The 21,298-nt window shown below is 37.0% G+C and overlaps 1 protein-coding gene across 2 annotated transcripts in view; it reads right to left on the bottom strand.

Annotated features, from left to right (window-relative positions):
* Positions 1–21,298, bottom strand: part of LOC150096630 (meckelin) — a 575,505-nt gene that overhangs the window by 485,068 nt on the left and 69,139 nt on the right. Inside the window, exon 4 of one of the 2 annotated variants that reach the window (XM_090408005.1) lies at positions 19,080–19,161. In XM_090408005.1, the coding sequence (XP_090264131.1) occupies positions 19,080–19,161 (82 nt within the window). Of the gene's footprint in view, positions 1–19,079; positions 19,162–21,298 lie in introns of those variants that run through there. The other variant, XM_090408006.1, reaches the window with a different exon arrangement.

The following is a 21,298-nucleotide window of genomic DNA, read 5'->3' as shown; positions in this document are numbered from 1 at the left end:
ATTTGTTCATTAACTGAGCTTCATGCAAATAGTATGGTTATTCTGCTTGTAATTATTTTAATAAATAATTTATATACTTGACAGCTCATGAGACAGTAATTTTCTATCTTTTTCTTATTACACTTTTTGAACAGGAATATCATGATAACAATGTTCAGTTGTTTGGTTTATCTCTCTCTCTTTTAAGCATTTATTTAAAGAGATTTTAAGTCGTATTAATTTTTTTCATACTGTTTTCACCCCCAAACTCAACACCACCAGAGTTAAAGATCGGTACTATCAACATAAGAAGCCTGAATGGCAAAAAAATGGAGCTAGCTGAGGAATTAGATAAGTACCAGATCAACATAATAGGAGTGACTGAAACAAAAAAGACCAAAACTGGCGAGATCTTTCTTAGCAATAAATACAAAATGTTGTATTCAGGCAATGACAATCAAGGAAAAGAAGGAGTAACCATAGTATTCAACACAAAATACGAGGCTAATCTTCTTGAATGGCAGGCAGTCTCAAGTAGAGTGATGTGTGCGAATATCAGAATGGGGAATTGGACAATGAGACTTATTTGTGCCAATGCCCACAGAAGGTTCTACTAAGGTAGAAGTGAAGGAATTTTTCGATGCTTTAGAAAAAGCAACTGATACAATGAAAAAGGAAAAGTTGGTGCTTGTTGAGGATCTAATAGCAGAGTAGGAAATGACATACAAAATATTTTGGGAAAATTTGGAGAAAAGAGCAAAGCCAATAACAATGGCAAATACCTGTTGGATTTCTGCTCAGGACATGGACTGGTTATTACTAATATCATGTTCAACTGGTAATTAATTTACGGAATTAACAACGCATATGAAGTATATTAATTAGAGATACTTTAATGAATCACTTCTATATTTCGGCAATGTCACATTGCCATCGTCAGGAACATAAAGTATGGTATGTGCACTAAGGAACTAACAAAGCAAACGAGGAAGAAAGTAAGAAACTACTTTTGTTCCTAAAGTCCTAATGGTGCCCTCTTGTGGGCTATTTTGGTAGTCTTGGCAGTTGGGCTGAAGTTCTCATAATGAAAGTCTCCCAAATTTGGGGCAGTTTCAAGCATCCAAATTTGTTGAGGTTAGGAACGTTTTTTAGAGCTGCTGAAGATTCTTTGAATAATCTTTCGTCTTTAAACTTGCTGCGATGGATTATTTTTGTTTTCTTCCAACGAATTTTATGATGGGTATCTAAGGCATGGTCTGCCAACCCAGAGCAGCTGTACTGGTGAAACCGGATGTAGTCTTGGTGTTCTGAAATCCTGATATTTGTTGTTCTGCCTGTTTGGCCAAAGTAGGACAATTTGCAGCTGCAAGGGACCTGGTATACACCAGGTAGGTCTAGGGGAAGTGGTTGGTCTTTGGTAGAGCGGATAAGGGATGCCAACTTTTTATATGGTCTGTAACAGGAAGTAAGGTCATATTTTTTGAGGATATTAGTTATTTTTTCAGAGGTGCCCTGGATGTAGGGGATAGTGATAGACTTGGTGTAGTCTTTATTGTGGAGGGGGGGAGGGGGGTTGTGGTTTATAGGTTTTAGTATTTTTTGGATTTTTTTGGGGTTATAGCCATTGGCTAAGAAAGTGTTGAGGATGTGGTTTAGTTCCATAGTCAGGGCCTTGTCATCTGAGCAGATTAATTTTGCCCTGTTATATAGTGTTTTTATCACCCCATATTGTTGTGAGGGGGGGGGGAATTGCTGGTGAATGTATCTGCCAGTGTGGGTGGGTTTTCTGTAAACAGAGAAAACCAAAGCTCCATCAAGCTGGCAGGTGATTAAAGTGTCTAGGAAGGGGAGGGTGTTGTTTTCCTCTTTTTCTAAGGTGAACTGGATTCTGGGATGTTGGTTGTTTAAGTGTGTTAGGAAGGAGTGGAGTGTGTCTGAGCCATGTGGCCAAATAGCAAACACATCATCCACATAACGAAGCCAAATAGTGGGTTTTTGTGGGGCAGAGTTTAAGGCTTTCTCTTCAAATGTCTCCATAAAGAAATTGGCCAAGGGTGGGGAAAGTGGTGAACCCATGGCTGTCCCCTCTATCTGTTTGTAGAACTTTCCTTGCCAAATGAAATAGCCTGAGTTCATTGTGAACTGAAATAGGGCTGAGATATCGGGAGGAAACTTGGCTTGGATGAGCTCAAGGGTTTCTTTGAGTGGGACATTAGTGAATAGGGAGGAGACGTCAAAACTGACCATTATGTCAGTGTGTTGGAGTGTGAGGTTTTCTATACTGGCTTTAAAGTGGGCTGAGTTTTTTATGTGTGATGGTGTGTTGCCAGTGTAGTGTGTGAGCGTTTTGATGAAATACTTCATATGCGTTGTTAATTTCGTAAATTAATTACCAGTTATGTCTAACCAACGTATAAGTCTTACTACTAGAATCATGATCATCCACGGAGATGCAATCGCACGAAAGGCCCGTCAATACGGCAAATTGAGGTTGAAGATATCGAGGCAAATAAATCGTCTGACGTTCCTAAAACGCTGCCGGGATAACAAAGTGATCCCCAACTGTGTTAAATTGAAGCACTGTTTCACTTCCGAGAAAGCTCTACGCATTTATAACCGCACTAGCTTCGCCCTGTTAAGAGAACAAATTACCGCGACGCGCGTTCTCCTGGCCGACGAAAACAAAACCTTACGGATGCTAGAGGAAGAGCTTTCTAACACACTCGGCCTTGATCTATGGTCTATACTTCATGACATCTCATGCACATCGGCAAGAAAGGAATTCAAAAAAATAAGTAGTCGGCACGTGAAAAAATACGAAAACCTGACAAAGACTTCTACTTCTGTACCCCAGCCACCACTTAACACAGTAGTCAACCTCTCGTCGGCAGTTTTAAAGCCTGAAGCACTCACCGCACTTTCACGTGGTCACAATTTCGCCCTAGCTCCAAAAAGGATACCAGCTGAAGAAATCATGATCCAAATAGAGCATGGAATTCGCAACCTCCCTAACCACATCGCCAACAACGTGAGACTGGATGTAGTCGGTGTTCTCACTAAAGCCAAACCTCCGAAATCCAACTTATCCAAAAACGAATATACAGCCCTACAAGAATTAAAAAACAACAAAAAAAAATAGTAATCACCAAAGCTGATAAGGGAAGCGCCACTGTGGTACTCAATCAAAAAGACTACAAAGGTAAGCTAAATTCTTTAATACAAGACCGTACTACTTACCTCCCCAATGAATATAATCCGACCAACTCTCAGATTAGAACTATCCACAGACTCCTTAAGAAGGTCACTTCTTGGCCTGTGGAAGTCACCAACAAACTTAAACCTTATACAGGGTGTTCGGGATAAATTTGACAGTTTCGTAAGGAAAAAGAAAATCTTCTTTGTATCTATTAAATTTAATGAATTGACAAAAAACATTACAGGCAGAGTTAATTACAATACTATCAACAAGATTTACTCAAAATAACCACCATTAGCATCGATCACAGCTTCAATCCTGCTTCGGAACCTCGAACAAGCTGATGCTACAGTCTCCCTGGGAAGGGCCGCAAAAACTGTTTTAATTTTATCCATTAACTGGGCTTTTGTATTACTGGAAGTGCGATTGGTGTCTTTTTCAACTGCGCCCCATACAAAATAATCCATGGGGTTAAGGTCTGGGGAGTTTGGAGGCCAAACATTTGGACTGGTGAAGTCGTAGAAATTTTCAGACAACCATTTTTGACTTTTCCCAGAGGTGTGGCAAGGGGCCGAATCCTGCTGCCATACATACGGCCTACCATTGGCTACCCTTGTTATCCAGGGCTTGACTACAGTTAGCAACTCCACGAACAAAGCCCGAATTCCAATGCCAGGGTTCTTCAACACCTGTTCCTGCAGATTTGCGAGGAATTCTGCTGTACGAACGCAATCAGATCGCCTGCTAGGGATCTTTCTTCTTGCTACATCCTCGTAGTCACCATTGCAAGTCTCTAGTTCATGCCTGATTGCTTTTACTGTATTCAGGGAGCATTGGGCAGCAGTCGTAATATCCTTATTTTGATGGCCGGCACGAATCATCATGATACAAGTTATTCTCTTCCATGATTCAGGTGGGTTCCAGCTATCCATCCTTTCTGACATCTTGTATATGAATGAAGAAGGGTCCAAACTTTTAAATGAAGAGAAGTGTGTGTTAATACATGTAACTTACGGAAAAATATAATTAATTAAAAATATGTCAAATTTATCCCGAACACCCTGTAACTCTATACCCCCCCCCCCGATTATATGGACTCCCAAAAATACACAAACAAAATGTGCCATTGCGTTCCATAGTGGATGGCATTGATTCCCCCACATATAAATTAGCCAACAAACATTTAGCCAAAACGCTCACAGACTACACTGGCAACACACCATCACACATAAAAAACTCAGCCCACTTTAAAGCCAGTATAGAAAACCTCACACTCCAACACACTGACATAATGGTCAGTTTTGACGTCTCCTCCCTATTCACTAGTGTCCCACTCAAAGAAACCCTTGAGCTCATCCAAGCCAAGTTTCCTCCCGATATCTCAGCCCTATTTCAGTTCACATTGAACTCAGGCTATTTCGTTTGGCAAGGAAAGTTCTACAAACAGATAGAGGGGACAGCCATGGGTTCACCACTTTCCCCACCCTTGACCAATTTCTTTATGGAGACATTTGAAGAGAAAGCCTTAAACTCCGCCCCACAAAAACCCACTATTTGGCTTCGTTATGTGGATGATGTGTTTGCTATTTGGCCACATGGCTCAGACACACTCCACTCCTTCCTAACACACTTAAACAACCAACATCCCAGAATCCAGTTCACCTTAGAAAAAGAGGAAAACAACACCCTCCCCTTCCTAGACACTTTAATCACCCGCCAGCTTGATGGAGCTTTGGTTTTCTCTGTTTACAGAAAACCCACCCACACTGGCAGATACATTCACCAGCAATCCCCCCCCCTCACAACAATATGGGGTGATAAAAACACTATATAACAGGGCAAAATTAATCTGCTCAGATGACAAGGCCATGACTATGGAACTAAACCACATCCTCAACACTTTCTTAGCCAATGGCTATAACCCCAAAAAAATCCAAAAAATACTAAAACCTATAAACCACAACCCCCCTCCCCCCCTCCACAATAAAGACTACACCAAGTCTATCACTATCCCCCACATCCAGGGCACCTCTGAAAAAATAACTAATATCCTCAAAAAATATGACCTTACTTCCTGTTACAGACCATATAAAAAGTTGGCATCCCTTATCCGCTCTACCAAAGACCAACCACTTCCCCTAGACCTACCTGGTGTATACCAGGTCCCTTGCAGCTGCAAATTGTCCTACTTTGGCCAAACAGGCAGAACAACAAATATCAGGATTTCAGAACACCAAGACTACATCCGGTTTCACCAGTACAGCCGCTCTGGGTTGGCAAACCATGCCTTAGATACCCATCATAAAATTCGTTGGAAGAAAACAAAAATAATCCATCGCAGCAAGTTTAAATATGAAAGATTATTCAAAGAATCTTCAGCAGCTCTAAAAAACGTTCCTAACCTCAACAAATTTGGATGCATGAAACTGCCCCAAATTTGGGAGACTTTCATTATGAGAACTTCAGCCCAACTGCCAAGACTACCAAATTAGCCCGCAAGAGGGCACCATTAGGACTTTAGGAACAAAAGTAGTTTCTTACTTTCTCCCTCATTTGCTTTGTTAGTTCCTTAGTGCACATACCATATCTTTATGTTCCTGAAGATGGCAATGTGACATTGCCAAAATATAGAAGTGATTCATTAAAGTATCTTTAATTAATATACTTCATATGCGTTGTTAATTCCGTAAATTAATTACCAGTTATGTCTAACCAACGTATAAGTCTTACTACTAGAATAATATCATGTTCAACATAAAAATGTGCACAAATTCACATGGAGAGAAGAGGCTAGGAATAAGAAAAGTCTCATTGACTTTATTATTGTTGATAGTGATGTTTTCTCCCTGGTGTCGGACACCAGGGTGTACAGAGGATTTGAAATTGGAAGCGATCACTATTTAGTTTTCAGCAGGATAAAATTGAATTTCGTATTGAAAAGAATAACATGCAGGAAAGTTTTAAAGCGAATAAAAGTTGAGCAGCTCTCAGATGTGAACTGTAGACTAAAATACACAAAGATTATTGAAGAAAAAATAAAAGTATGAGAACAGGAACCAAACCTCGAAGAAAACCCTGATTGATTCAGCTAGAGAGACAGGTGGTGAGGTTGTCTGCAAGGATATAAAAATCAGAACTCCATGGTGGACACAGGAAGTGCAAGAGGCAGTGAAAAAAAAGAAGAAAGCATATCAAAGGTTCCTGGCAAATAAGTCAGCTTGTGCTCTTAGAGAATACAGAGACAAATGTAAGAAAGCTAACCAGTGTGTAAAACTAGCTAAACAAAAGTCATGGGAGGACTTGGGCAAGAACACAGAAAATAAATATCAAGAAGGTGGTAAGATATTCTGGAGGTTGTTGAAGAAGCATAGAAATGGAGGAAAGAGTGCTGTAAAAAGAGTTAGAGATGATAAAGGTTACATGAAAACAGGAGAAAAAGATATCCTTGAAGTATGGAGTAATTACTTTGAAAAATTGCTAAATGAAACAAGCAGTGATAGCACAGTGTATGCCTGTAGCACTCCAGGCATACAGTCAGGAATACATATCCATACTTGAAGTAGGAAAAGCCATCAAAGGCTTGAAATGTGGAAAGGCAGCAGAAGTAGATGATATTCAACCAGAAATGCTGAAGTATGGTGGTATAAAAAGTGTTACAGTGGCTGCACTGCATAGTTCAGAAATCTTGGACAGAGGGATGAATTCCCAATGATTGGAGTAAAGCTCTAATTGTACCCATATATAAAAAGGGAAATAAAACTGAATGTGAGAATTACAGAGGTATTTCCCTACTGAGTGTTCCTGGTAAGATCTATGCAAGTATACTTGAAAAACGGTTGAGAAGAATTGTGGAAGAAAAGCTTGGTGAAGAACAAGCGGGATTCAGGCCAAATAGAGGCTGTCAGGATGAGATCTTCACTTTACGACAAATAGTCGAGAAAGCATGGGAATATAACAAAGATCTGTATTTAAGTTTTCTCGATCTGGAAAAGGCATATGCCAAGGTGCAAGAGAGAAGCTATTCAATACGCTCCAGTCATATGGTGTCAATGGGGCATTATATCAAGCAATACTTAGTCTGTATTTGAGTTGTAAGTCAGCAGTTAGAATTGAAGGAAGTACAGGAAGATGGTTTAATGTTAAATCTGGTGTGAGACAAGGATGTACATTATCCCCTCTGTTATTCATTATCTATACAGATCACATTATGAAGGAAAGTGGTATCAGAATTGGAGATGTTAATGTCAGCGCTTTGCTTTATGTGGACGATGTTATACTTCTAAATAAATCTGATACAAGTTTGCAAGATTCCCTGACTAAATTGAATAACTGTTGTAATAGATATGGTATGAAGGTCAGCATTAAAAAGACAAAGACAATGAAAATAGGTAGAATTTTTGAAAATGTCAATTGTGTTGTGAATGGAGAACCTGTGGAACAAGTAAAACATTTCAGCTACTTAGGCACGATTTTCAGTGAAGATGGTAAATTAAATATAAAAATAGACAACAGAATCAGCAAAGCTGGTATGGTAGGAAGTCAATTGAATAAATTCATATGGAATAAGAGAGAAATTAGTCGGAACACTAAATCGGTGGTAGTTCAAACCAGTTTTAACTTATGGATCTGAGAGCTGGATCAGAAGTAAAATACCTGACCAAAGATTAGAGACCGCAGTTTTGAGAGTCCTGAGAAAGATTAGAGGCATGAACAGATGGCATCAATAGCAATATCATATTAAAAATGAGGATATTAGAAAAGAACTTGACATTGACGGCATCCAGGAATGCATTAACAGAGCTAATCTCAGGTGGTATGGTCACTTAAACAGAATGGGCGAGGAAAGATTAGCAAAACAAGTGTTCTCTGCCAGGTTGGAAGGAAAACGACCCAGAGGAAGATCAAGATATAGGTGGATTGATACGGTACAATATGCCTTAGACGATAGAAATATAAGATCTGATAATGATAATATTGGAGTCTTAACAAGTAACAGACTGATGTGGAGGAAAATTGTAGATAGGAAGTTAGTAATGATGTAAATTTTTCATGTAGTACTATCATATCCTGTACATCCCTTGAGGGTACATGTCAGGAATTTGATGATGATGTATTTCTAAATACTCTCTTCTTCTTATTCTAGCTTCCATGTAAACTTGTTTTACCACAGGCTTCTGGTGTTATACTGTCTGGCTGTTTTCTAATATGCTATTAGTCCACTATTTTGTATTTTTTTTTTCCCTCTATAGTAAAACTGTTCTGAAGAACTTTCATATTTTGTGTACAGTTTCCTATATCATTTTATTATCTCTTAATTTCTTTAACAATGTTTAATTATTTTATTTATTTCTGTAAGTTCTTCTGTATTTCTTTTTCCTCCAATTAATTTTCATCTTTTGCACGATTGATATTTTGCTTTTTGCACAGTTTTTTTTTTTTAATCTATTTTATGCACTTGTCATCATTTTATTTCATGTATTATTTATTTATTACTTATTTCATGGAAAGGATCAAACTATTTATGTATTATTTATTTCAAGCACACTTCCTGTAAACTTGCTCCTGGATAAATTAAGATTTTTCTATATATTATCTGGGAGTAGTTTTCTGTTTTTATCCATATTATTTTTTTATGATGATTTTTTTTTTCTGCAATTTCTTCCTGGTAAAATTTTAGGTTGGCTAATAACATAACACAACGTTCTTTATCTTTACATGTTTTGCTTTATTCTTTCTTTTCATCATGTTTCTACTGATATTTTTCCTCTTCTGTGATCACTTTTTATGGCTATTTCCCAAACAAATAAAACATCTCTTCCTTAATGGTATCTCCACCTCAAAGGCTTATGCACAGCAATGACCTCAAGAGCTATGCCAGAAGTAGTTAAGCTACTGGGTCGCCCTAGCTAGACAGGTCGAGAGGTATGTGCCAGAATAAGAGAGAGATACCCTGGTACTCCAAGTTGGGGGTCTGAATAAAGCCAGTTCTTACGAAGTGAAAAAAATTTCTACAACTCTGATTCTTTTATAGGAAAGTTCATCTGACAGAAGCAATGGGGCCAGAACAGGCAAATGCCTAATCCTTGAAGAGAAGACGATTAAAAACATCTTTAACTATTTTTACATGGGATGAAGTCTATTTGGCTTTCTGTTTGTCCATTCAGATTTATATACATCCATTTTTAGTTTGGTCTTTTCTGATAAAATATGTTATCAGGGCTACTAAACAGGCAGGAATATCAGATTGGATAGCATATATGTAACAGTATGAACATCTTTACCTTATTAGAAAGTTTACCATCATATTTCCTCTTTCATTGATATTTTCTTAGATATACTTTTCTTGTTCACTGTGTCCACTATGCCATTTTTTTAACTTCATTTTCATAACTGCTTGGTGGTGCAAATATTTGTATGACTAACAGTTTTATATACATATATATATATATATATATATATGAAAAAGCTTTAATGACTGATACCGAGAGAAAAAAAGGATGACATGGTATATTTGAAAAGATACTACTAGTTTACTAGTTTCGTTGAATTGATCAACATCTTCAGGTATCACAATCAAAGAAATATATAAAGAATTACAGACTTAAAATTGTAATAACAGAACAAGTATAAAAAGACAGTAGCGTGTTTGAAAACAAAATGCGAGCTTGAGTTCCAAACAAACGTATACTACACGCTGTCGCGAGTGTGCCAATACTGAACAGAGGCAACGTGTACGTCAGAGAGATTGAAACTTAGGCAGTTATTGATATGAGAAGAATCTAGAGAAATTTCTCTAGATTCGACAATCTTTCTCTTGCGTTCATCATAGCACACATGGATGTTAGAAGTTTGAGTCCAGTTCACAACGTGTTGGCGGCCTTCGTCTGAGTTAACTGAAAAGAGAACGTGGCTAGAGAGAGCACTGGCTCTAGTCCTGTTATAGGAGATATCTCTACAGTGTTCCTCCAAACGTAGAAGGATGGATTTAGCAGTCTGGTCATAGTATCATAGTATGGCTTTTCACAATCACATAAAATCTTGTACACTCCTGGAAACTGAGTTGGAATATCAATAACAGCCTAAGTTTCAATCTCTCTGATGCACACGTTGCCCCTGTTCAGTATTGGCGCACTCGCAACAGCGTGTAGTATACGTTTGTTTGGAACTCAAGCTCGCATTTTGTTTTAAAACATGCTACTGTCTTTTTATATTTGTTCTGTTATTACAATTTTAAGTCTCTGTAATTCTTTATATATTTCTTTGATTGTGATATCTGAAGATGTTGATCAATTCAACGAAACTAGTAAACTAGTAGTATCTTTTCAAATATACCATGTCTTCCTTTTTTTCTCTTGGTATCAGTCATTAAAGCTTTTTCATAATATTCCAACCGAGTAAAAATGAATTCTGAAAAAAAAAAAAAAATATATATATATATGCTATGACAATAGCTTATTTAGGAGCCTCAAAGCCAGACAATCAAATAACCTTTGAAATATAAAAGTGAATACACGAGTTTCTCTAAATCTTTCCATGTCCTGTAACCAATGATGGGTAAGACTACTGAAGAATTCTCCTGTGGAACAAGAATGGTGGAATCCCTAATTAAACGATGGATCACCAGGTAGTGTTGAATCTCATTGTTGATGACCTTCTTCATCTCTTGAGAGTACTGAAGAGAGCAATGAGAAAATAGTTTGATGGCTGGCTTTTGTCTCTCTTTTTGCATATAGCCTGGATAAAAGCTTGCTTCCATGTTGCTGGAGTAGATGCCATGAATATGAAAGCTTATATAGGTAACAGAATTAGCGTTAATTATACTGCACAAGTTGTGAGCACAACTGGATCAGGAGCCTAATTATTCAGGATTTTCCTGCTGTCCTTGACCTCCAATGAAGGAAGATTTCAGATGTCAAGAGATCAGCCCTATCCTTGGGTGAGGTTACCATCTCAGGTAACCTCACCCAATCTCTCACATCAGGATGTGAGAGAGGTGCAGAAGTTATGTCCAACAGTCTTAACAAGAGACCAGAAGAATATGTCTAAATACTTGAGTAAGCTTTTTCTTCTCTAGTGCTACCTTTGTTGAGACCTTATTAAAGTGAGTTTTCAATTTAATTTCTCCATCCCTGTGAAAATGAATAACCTGGCTAGTTTGCCAGTCAATAATAAATTAAATTCTTAACACATTAAACTTCTCAACAATAAAAAAATGCAAAGAAAAATACTTCCTTGAAGTGACAGTGATCCTTCCCTGATCTTTTTCTATTTGAATTTGAATTTTTTCTATTTTTTGCAATATACAACTGCTATCTTAATCATTATAGCAGATTATGAATATTCTTCTAATGGTTCCACAGTTATTTCCATAATAATGAAAAGTACTTTTTCTTCTGTGAAATATTTTTATTTCCCTGAAAAAACATTGCTTCAGGAGAATAAAAATATTTCTTAACTCTCCCACAGACTTCACGTATTGTGGCTATAATGTTTGGTACTCATACTTGTCAATTATCCCATTAATTTTAATATTAATATGAAACTAACATCTGAAAAATGGAAATTTCATATTAAATCACTGTCCCTTAGAAACAAAGAAATTATTATGGTAAAATAAGGATGAGATGACAACATCTTCTAGCATACATCTAGCCAGAGTTGAGTTATTAGGATCAGAAATGGCTTGAAAAAGTACCATGTCAGAGACATTGCTGGGCTCTAAGTATACTTAACTCTTCATGCACCCACAGTACCAGCCTTTCATTGGTGAGATTCACATTTTACATAAACACTTTTAAAGCCTTTATATGTACCAGCACCTCTGTTTTGTGTGTGTGTGATTAGCATTAATGAAATGAATTAAAACAATAAACTATGATGGATACAGTATATTCAAGAAGGATAAACAGGAGAGAAAGAGTGGAGAAGTACTGCTAATGATTGCAGAGGGGTTAAATCCAACTAAAGTAGAGATCCTACATGGTGGGAAGGAAGGCGATCAACAGGTAATTCAGACAATGGGTCTGAGGCCATTGGGTGAGTTACAGATTCACAGGACAAGTTGAGTGCTCTTATAGGTTACTCCTCTGAAGAGGACTGTGAACTGCGTGTGTGTATATGTGTGTGTGTGTGTGTGTGTGTGTGTGTGTATATATACACACACACATACATATATATATATATATATACATATATATATATATATATATATATATATATATATATATATATATATATATATATATATATATATGTATGTATGTAGAAAGTTTTTTACCTTGGGTATAAAATACGTTAAAGATACCAAGTTATTTTAAACCTGGTTTTAATCCATTTGCCAAGTAAGCAAACAGACAAGTAAGTCAAGTGTGCACCTGCAAGTAGTGCAAGTCTTAGGCAACTTGTGGTAAAGGTGGAGTAAGCTCTGATCACTATTCTTAATATTTACCCTTAATGCAAAGCACATCTCCTTGAGGAGATGTATGATACTATGCATTAAAGACAAGGGGCCACTACCCAGACCGGTTTCGACCTTTATTGAGGTCTCATCAGTGGGAGCCAGGCTTAGAAATACCAAGGTTTAAGTAATACAGAATTATAAGTATTTTATCAAAACAAGTTACCATAAGGTGCTTTGACTTTATTAAATAAAAATCTCAGGACTAATAAAAACCTCAATAAAGGTCGTAATCGGTCTGGGTAGGGGCTCCTTGCCTTTAATGCATAGCATCATACATCTCCTCAAGGAGATGTGCTTTGCATTAAGGGTAAATACTAAGAATAGTGATCAGAGCTTACTCCACCTTTACCATGAGTTGCCTAAGACTTGCACTAATTGCAGGCGCAAACTTGACTTACTTGGGAAATGGATTAAAACCAGGTTTAAAATAGCTTGGTAACTTTAACATATATATACAGTCATACCCCGAAGTTACGCGGTAGGTGGGGCCAACAAAAAGCGCGTAAGTTGAATTCGCGTAACTCGGGGTATAATTTTGCATGTAATTTATATATACAAACATACAAAATATTAGTTAATTGGGACAAAGGTTTACAAAAACACCTATATTTTTTAAGGAATATAATCATAATTGTAGTTTGTCGTACATAAAAAGAAAGAAAGTTATTTCGATGTCAATGATTTCATAAAATCTAATAGATTCGTCTGACGGCATAATGTTGTTAGATCCTGAATGCAGAGCTTTACAAGTAAATTCTTTATTCAGGATTTAACATGACAAACTACTACTTATTAAGGAGATATCTGCACATCGGCTAATAATTATAAAGTGTTGTTTTATGTCTTGTAATAATGTATAGTCCATGTGTGCGATATAGTGAGAGTTATTGCTAGGTTATTTGTAATTCCCAAGTAAGCTGTCTAGTACTTTGCGAAATTCCGAGAAAAGTTTATAATAGTAATCCGGAATAATTGCGTATAATCGGTACGAGTCGAGCGTAGCGATGGAGGCTATACCTACGCGGAAATACGACGTCAGAGTGCCTACCTAGAATAATGTAACCGGACAGGTTAGCGAGAGTGTAGGATCACCCAAGGGGCATGAACGATGGGGTTCGTGGGTGAGAACCGCATTGAATAGAAGGCGCCCGAATAGGGCGAATAAAAGACGAAGCACGCTGTTTTAAGGGGATTTTTTTTTGACCTTTTGATCTTCGAGTGCCGGATTTGAGTTTTAGTGTAGGATCACCCAAGGGGCATGAACGATGGGGTTCGTGGGTGAGAACCGCATTGAATAGAAGGCGCCCGAATAGGGCGAATAAAAGACGAAGCACACTGTTTTAAGGGGATTTTTTTTTTGACCTTTTGATCTTCGAGTGCCGGATTTGAGTTTTAGGGGGAGTTGGTCGGAGGATTCGTGAGAGAGCAGTGGGTCTTCTACGGTAATGACGGATGGCAGGTTTTTTTCTTGAGAATGCTTGAAGATTTTCAAGCAGAGCTGATTGCGATATGACGGCCCATGTGGAATCGAGCCTTAGCAGAATGTCCCATTGGAGAAAGTGTCCTGCGGAGCGGTAGCAACAGTCGGAAACGATCAGAAGAAAAAGCGTAGTACATCGCCAGGCGCAAAGACAGCCGAAGAATATGCAGTACGATAATCCAGACCTACATGAGATGGCGGCATGAAATCTGAAAGGATCCGGTAATGTAAGAGTTTTCGTTCTATGTTAAAATTTGTTTAGAAGAAAAGGAAATTTGTGTGTGTTGTAGCTAAAGGACACTAGTGGAGAACTTTTAGTGAAAATTTGACTGAATTAATTAAGCCCTTGTGGAGCAAAGAAGAGTTGTTAAATAGGCAGTGATTTGTGAATGGCTAGACTTGCTTAGATAAAATTTAGAATTAAGGTAATCATTGATAGAGTATTAATGAAAGTGTTAAATAAGTATTCTGTGAGTAACTTGTGAAGGGAATTATATTGTAGTAGTACTTTGCTTAAAGCTAATCTTATACTTTCATAATCGAAGGATTTAACTTGCTCTGATTCATTGTGCTTTAGTATTACCCTTAACTTAGAGTGAATTTTGATCCATTGAGTATTTAAGCTTACATAACTGTAAATGTTTTGTGTTTTCCAATAAACATGTTTTGTACCTTATACCTGAGTTATGCCTGATTACGAATTCAAACCACCACTTATGAAATTGAACCTTTTTTCTGGCGGGAAGGAATTTAGATATAATTGTTTAAGTGAGATTCGGTCTACGACTGCTAACTGAATCTGCACAGCGCTAGCGTGAGATAAATTATTGTGTGTATCCCTTTAAATTTTGAATTATTTCCCTGAACAAGAGTCTCTTCTGTTATAGGATATTGGCTGGCACAGCGAAATATAAATTTTGCCAATATCTGAAGAGGAAATAAATCTGAATTAGTATTTTAGGAGCACGACAATAGATTAGAAGGAGAGTTATTATAGAGGTAGAATAAGAAAAATATAGAGAAAGTACAGATATAACAATGTCTTTTTCTTGTCACACAAAATTTCTTCATAGCAAGCTAATGATTGTTTTATTCCTTACCTTGTGGCCACAATTTGTTCCTCGTTAGAATCTATGTCCTCCAAAATCTGTAAACCTTTCTTTTATGATTGTTCTTACTGTGGATTCCTGTAGATCGAACTTCTTTACTAGCTCACAAATTTTCATTCCACCTTCAAAATCCTAAATAATGTTGAGTTTTGTTTCCAAAGTCAATGTTTTTGTTTTTCTTTTCTTGCTAGCCATAAAAGAATCGGATTTGCTTCCTTTGGACGACATTATTATTTTTTATGTGATAAAATTTGTATCAAGAACATAACATTAAACCAGTGGTTCTCAAAGGGTGCACCCTGTGGTATTCCAGAGAAATATGTGTCCAGATATAAAAATAAATATAGTTACTCTATTATACCTTTTCATTACGGATATACCACTCTTTTTGTCAACACATCATTATTATATTAATTAACAGCAGTTTTTCTTGCAAAGAGAACAAGAATATGGTTTATTCTTGTTGTGTATATTACTTATTTTAAAAGTGTTGGAAGTGGATATGTGCATATTACTTATTTTCAGATAAATACACCCAAATAAAATGGATAGATTTCTCAAAAAGAAGCGTGATATTGAAGAATCAGATTCTGGAAGTGAGCAAAAGTTAAGTGCAAGTAAGAAAGCAAAATCGCAGCCTACTCGCAAATATAATGAAAGTTATTTAAGCTTTGGTTTCACTTGGACCGGAAGTGAAGATCATCCTTGCTGCTATGTTTAGTATGTGGATGTAAAATGGCAAATGAATCATTGCTTCCTAGTAAATTGAGTAAACATTTTAAAACTATACACTCTGATTTACAAGATAAATCTGTAAGTTTTTTCAAGAGATTGTCTGAACAGCAAACAAAAGCGGCAAATTCTTTTAAAAGTATAATAACTGTTTCTGATAAAGCTCAAATCGCTTCTTATCAAGTCTCAGAACTGATAGCAAAAAATATGAAAGATCCTACTTTAGGCGAGTCACTTATTTTGCCTGCATGCAAAAAAATGGTCACGACAATGCTAGGAATGAAGCAGCAATGAAAATAAGCAAGATTCCTCTGTCCAACGATACAGTTCACAGGCGTATTATAGAAATGTCTTCTGATATCGAGAAAAATGTATGCAGTAATAAACTTCAGTATTCAAATTTTGCATTGCAAGTTGATGAGTCAGCAGACATTACCAACAAGGTGCAACTCTTAGCATTCGTCCGTTTTATTAATGAAGATCAATAGTAAATCAGTTTCTTTTTTGCAAAGAATTAAGTGTGTCTACAAAAGGTTTTTTAACATTTTGGATAGCTATCTTGATAAATGGCAGTTAACATGGAAGTCGTGTGTAGGCATTTGTACAGATGGAACCCCTTCCATGGTAGGCTGTGTTAAGGGCCTTGCATCTTTTGTAAAAAAAACAAAATGAGAATGTTATCGTAACTCACTGCTTTCTTCATAGGGAGGCTTTGATGGCAAAAACATTGGTAGAAAAATTAAGAGAAGTTTTAGATCAAGTTGTTTAGATGGTAAACTTTATTAAAACAAGACCTGTCAAATCGCGTTTATTCGAAAAGCTTTGTATCGATATGGATTCACAACACAGACGGAGGTGAGGTGGCTGTCAAGGGGGAAAGTACTTACCTGTGTACACGAGCTACGACAAGAACTTCTTGCGTTTTGTGAAGAGATGAAACAATTACGTTTTTGTAACCTCCTTCGGTGCGAATTTTGGATTGCCAGGTTACAGTATTTGGCTAATATATTTCAGCAGCTCAATATTTTGAATACCAGCATGCAAGGGAAAGAAGAAAATATTCTCACATCCACTGACAAAATGAAAGCGTTTCAGAGAAAACTACAGATTTGGAAAAGAAAAGCTGTTGAAGGTAATTTGGAAATGTTTCCGTTGGTAAGTAACACTTGCATAAATTGAAACACTTCCAATAATAGTTGAACATTTAACAAGTTTCGAAGAAAAATTGAGTTCTTATTTTCCATCATTTAACACTGAACAATACGATTGGATTAGAAACCCATTTATGGAAACTTCAAGTGATTTTGGTTTAACATTAACAGAAGAACTGGCAGCTATATTCACTGATCGTGGATTGATGATTAAACATAAGGAATTGTCTCTTGAAGCCTTTTGGATTTCTATAAAAGAAGAATATGTGTCAATGTCTAAAAAAGCTTTGAACATTTTACTACAATTTTCAACATCATATTTATGTAAATTAGGATTTTCTACCTTCACCACAATTAAGTGTAAAAAAGAGAGGAACTCTTCAATGTATTGACAGGGAAATGACAGTTTGCCTTTCAAATATATGCCCAAACATTGAAGCATTCGCTAGGACACATCAGGCTCATGTTTCTCATAAACACAAGAATGAATAAACTTAAGGTATGTTTCATTTTATTTTATTTTTATCGCATTATTTTTTTTCTGTAATATTTGACTTAATTATTATAACATATTTCTCAGAAATTTGTATATAGTGTGCCTACAATTATTTGTAGGATTTTAAATGCGTCCCGACTTCAAAAAGTTTGAGAACAACTGCATTAAACAATCGCAAGGTTTGCAGACTATAAAAATCGAGTATGAATGGAGACCACGCGAAACATGTCAGTGCTTGTTCACAGCATGTGTGACACTGGCGAATGCAGCCGCCGCCGGAAAGATACGACTAGTGGTGAGGCGTGAAGCGGGACGGGAATACGTACATATAAGAAACCATGTAACAGTTCTTAACTATAAGTAATTTCAATTATGATGATATACACTGGATTGAAGAGAAAGCATGTGAGAAGAGGGAAAGGAAATTTATAAAATTACTAAGTGATAAACAGCTTATACCGTATGTGATGAAAGGGACTCATTGAGCAAGAATATTATTATTATTATGTGACACCTCCATAGAGTCCAAAGACTCATCGAGGGAAGGCATTTACTGTACAACTCTCGGTCTCCACCACTCATTCCACTAACTACAACTAACCGCAATTACACCAATGCCATGTACTAAAATATCTGCTCTAGTAACAGCCTCAGAGAATCAGCATATAAATGAGAGAGCTCTTTTTTCCCCTACAACTGGATAGGGCAATCATGCAGTTTTAACATGTGAAACAGCAAATTGTGTGAGAAAACTATGAATATAAAAAAAGGACATATGTGGAACTATAGATGATAATGATAAACTGAAAAGGCAGACTCGGAATGAAAAAACAGCATGGAAGAGATATCAACAGTGCACAGGTTCATCATTTTCTCCCAGACATTAAATGTCTGGGGGTAAAATGGAGAAAATGATAACCAAGCTCTCAGATTTCATTTTAATGTGTTATTTTTTTTTTCTCTCCAAATCTGGCCAAAAATAATAATTTTTTTCCTTCTTGGAAAGTATTGCCAAGTTAAAATTTTCTCATCCAGAACTATTCTTTCCATCTTCAAGTCATAAGCTTAAAAACTTTTAAAAGTTTAGATATAGCCGGCCTGGTTGGCCGAGTGGTTAGTGTATCCGCTTTCCAGCCAAAAGGCTGCGGGTTCGAATCCTGCATGGACATGAATGTTTGTGAAAATACTAGTGGTGGTGGTGGACAGTAGATTCTGTTGGTGTAGATGATGCGTTTGGAGGATGAGGTTCAGTGATGGAGACGGAGAGATGAAGAGTAGGTCTCCTCCCTCGATGAGTCTTGAACTCCCTGGAGGTGTCTATTAATAACTTAATAATAATAATAATATTTTTATGAATAATTTAAATATAACAAAATAATTTCCAGTTATATAACTGCAAACAATCTCCTGATCAGTTATGCTTATCAAGAAGTTAGGAAAAAGAAAATTTTAAAAAAATATTTTTTTTTGGCTTACCTCGATCTGCTTGGATTAGGCCATGTTTGATTTTCACATGGTTTACAATACATCTCAGTTTTAGTTCCTAGATGTCTCTCAGCTTAAAAGAATTAAATACAAGTATTGTGTATATGTTGGTATATGCATAAAGAACACAAACAACAATTTAAAAAAAAAATTAGAACTAACACTTCTTCAGAATTATGTAAAATATGCATGCACCTCAATAGCCAGTAAGAATCAGCATGGTATGGAGATTCTAATGTAGTCAATTTTCACAATAATAAACCATTATAACAAACACACTTGCTATAAAAATTTAAAAAAAAAAAAAAGTTCCAAACACAGACCAAAAGGTATAAGAAGATAGTTATTCCTGTGGTCCCTACAAGTCTGCTGTAGAGAAAGTTGGCTGTAATACCTGAAAAGCATTAAATGATACAACTTGAAATCACTTCCACGGTAATAATTTCTCTAGTTCCTTCAGTTGTCTGTGCGGTTAGCCGAGTGGTTACGCACTCTGCGACCATATGCCTGGGAAAGGAGTGTCCTGCGTTCGATTCTCATTGCCAACGTGAGGAGCTTAAGGATCTTTCTCAGACATAGCTTAGTTAGCCAGTCTTGGGCGTGGACTGCAGGGTTTTCCTCCCACAAAGCAGGCAAACCGATCTTAAGAACACAACACTTCACAGACAATTGCACATGGTTGAGCGTGGGAGTAATGACCCCACCTCATAGTGAGTTATGAAACCCAAAAATGGGAGACCAAGGCCCTACGTGGGGCTGTAGCGCCAAAGAAGAAGAAAAAGTTCCTTCAGTTACAAGAGTAGGAATCTGTAGCTATACATCAAATTACAATAAATTTCAGAAGTTTTCAACCCAGCTAATATTATTCCCGACCTCCATGGAGTCACAAGACTCATCATGGAGGCCCATCCTAGACAACAAAACCTACCATACCACTCCTTAAACTCATTAACCATTCATGCTCTCACCACCCTATTAGTTCCATGTTTCAACTACCCCCTCCATGCAGAGAAACCACTCCTGACTTCCTTTTGCAACTTCCAGGTGTAGTCTCCCCCCCCCCCTTTCCTTGCTCCTTTCCCTTGTTCTACTATGTGAAAGAACTCCCCAGTGCCAACTCTGTAACTACCTCTCAATAATTTAAATGTCTCAACCATATCACCTATCTTCTATCTACCAAACTTTGCAATCCACATTCCCTCAAGTCTATCATCATAACTAACATTGTACAGTCCTGATATCATTTTTGTTGAATAATAATAAAATAATAAAAGACTAAATATAATATAAATATTATAAATAAAATTCTTCTTCCCTTCAGGTATTAGGCCTAATGGGCTATTACAGAGCTATCCTTAGCCCTTCTAAGCCTTACCCGTCCCAAGGATAAAGTGGCTAGCCCTATGCCTCCCGGTGTGTCCTATGTCTGTAGCTGCATGTGTTCACGGGACCAGTTTGCCTGCTTGCAGGAGGAAAAACCCAAGATAAACTGGGGAGAAAAACCCTGCAGTCCGCGATCAAGACTGGCTAACTTGGCTATGTCTGAGAAAGATTCTTAAGCTTCTCATGTCGACGTCAGGAATCGAACCCAGGACACTCCTTTATTATTATTATTATTATTATTCCGGGAAACTCCAAGGAGTCGACAAACTCATCGAGGGAGGCCCTAACATCATGTCAAGAACAACTATTCAACATTTACACAGTATCTATCATACCTTGCCTTGAACTCATTCACGGTCGTAGCACCCACAACAGACTCTGGAAGCTTATTCCACTCATTCACCACTCTCCAAGTAAAAAAAACCTAGCTCTAACACCCTTGTCAACCACGCTCTTGCCCAGCTTCCTCTTGCCCTCCTTTCCCAGGCATAAGGTTGCGAAGTGCATAGCCACTCGGCTAACTGAACAGACAATAAAAGACTAAACAGAGAAAATGAGATGACTGATTTTATAATCACATTCCTCAAAACCACTTCAAGCATTATCTCTCAAATCTTGAGGCACTCTTGAAATGATTAACTGGTGAATATGACTATACAGTAACACCTTTAAGCTGGATATATTGTTAAATACTGTTTAAATATATAGTACTATCTTTATTTTCCATTCAAATGCATTTCATGTTCTCACATGATTGTCTTCTCACTTCTTAGATCTTTATTCAAGCTTCAGCAATTAATTAGCTGTCACTACTTGTCTTTGTAAAA

This window comes from Typopeltis vanoorti, chromosome 18 (assembly GCF_054136105.1).
Source record: "Typopeltis vanoorti isolate ZY-2024b chromosome 18, IOZ_Tvanoo_1.0, whole genome shotgun sequence".
NCBI classification, from domain to species: Eukaryota; Metazoa; Arthropoda; class Arachnida; order Uropygi; family Thelyphonidae; genus Typopeltis; species Typopeltis vanoorti.
Note: the sequence above shows the minus strand (reverse complement) of the source record. Positions and strands in the feature narration are given on the sequence as shown.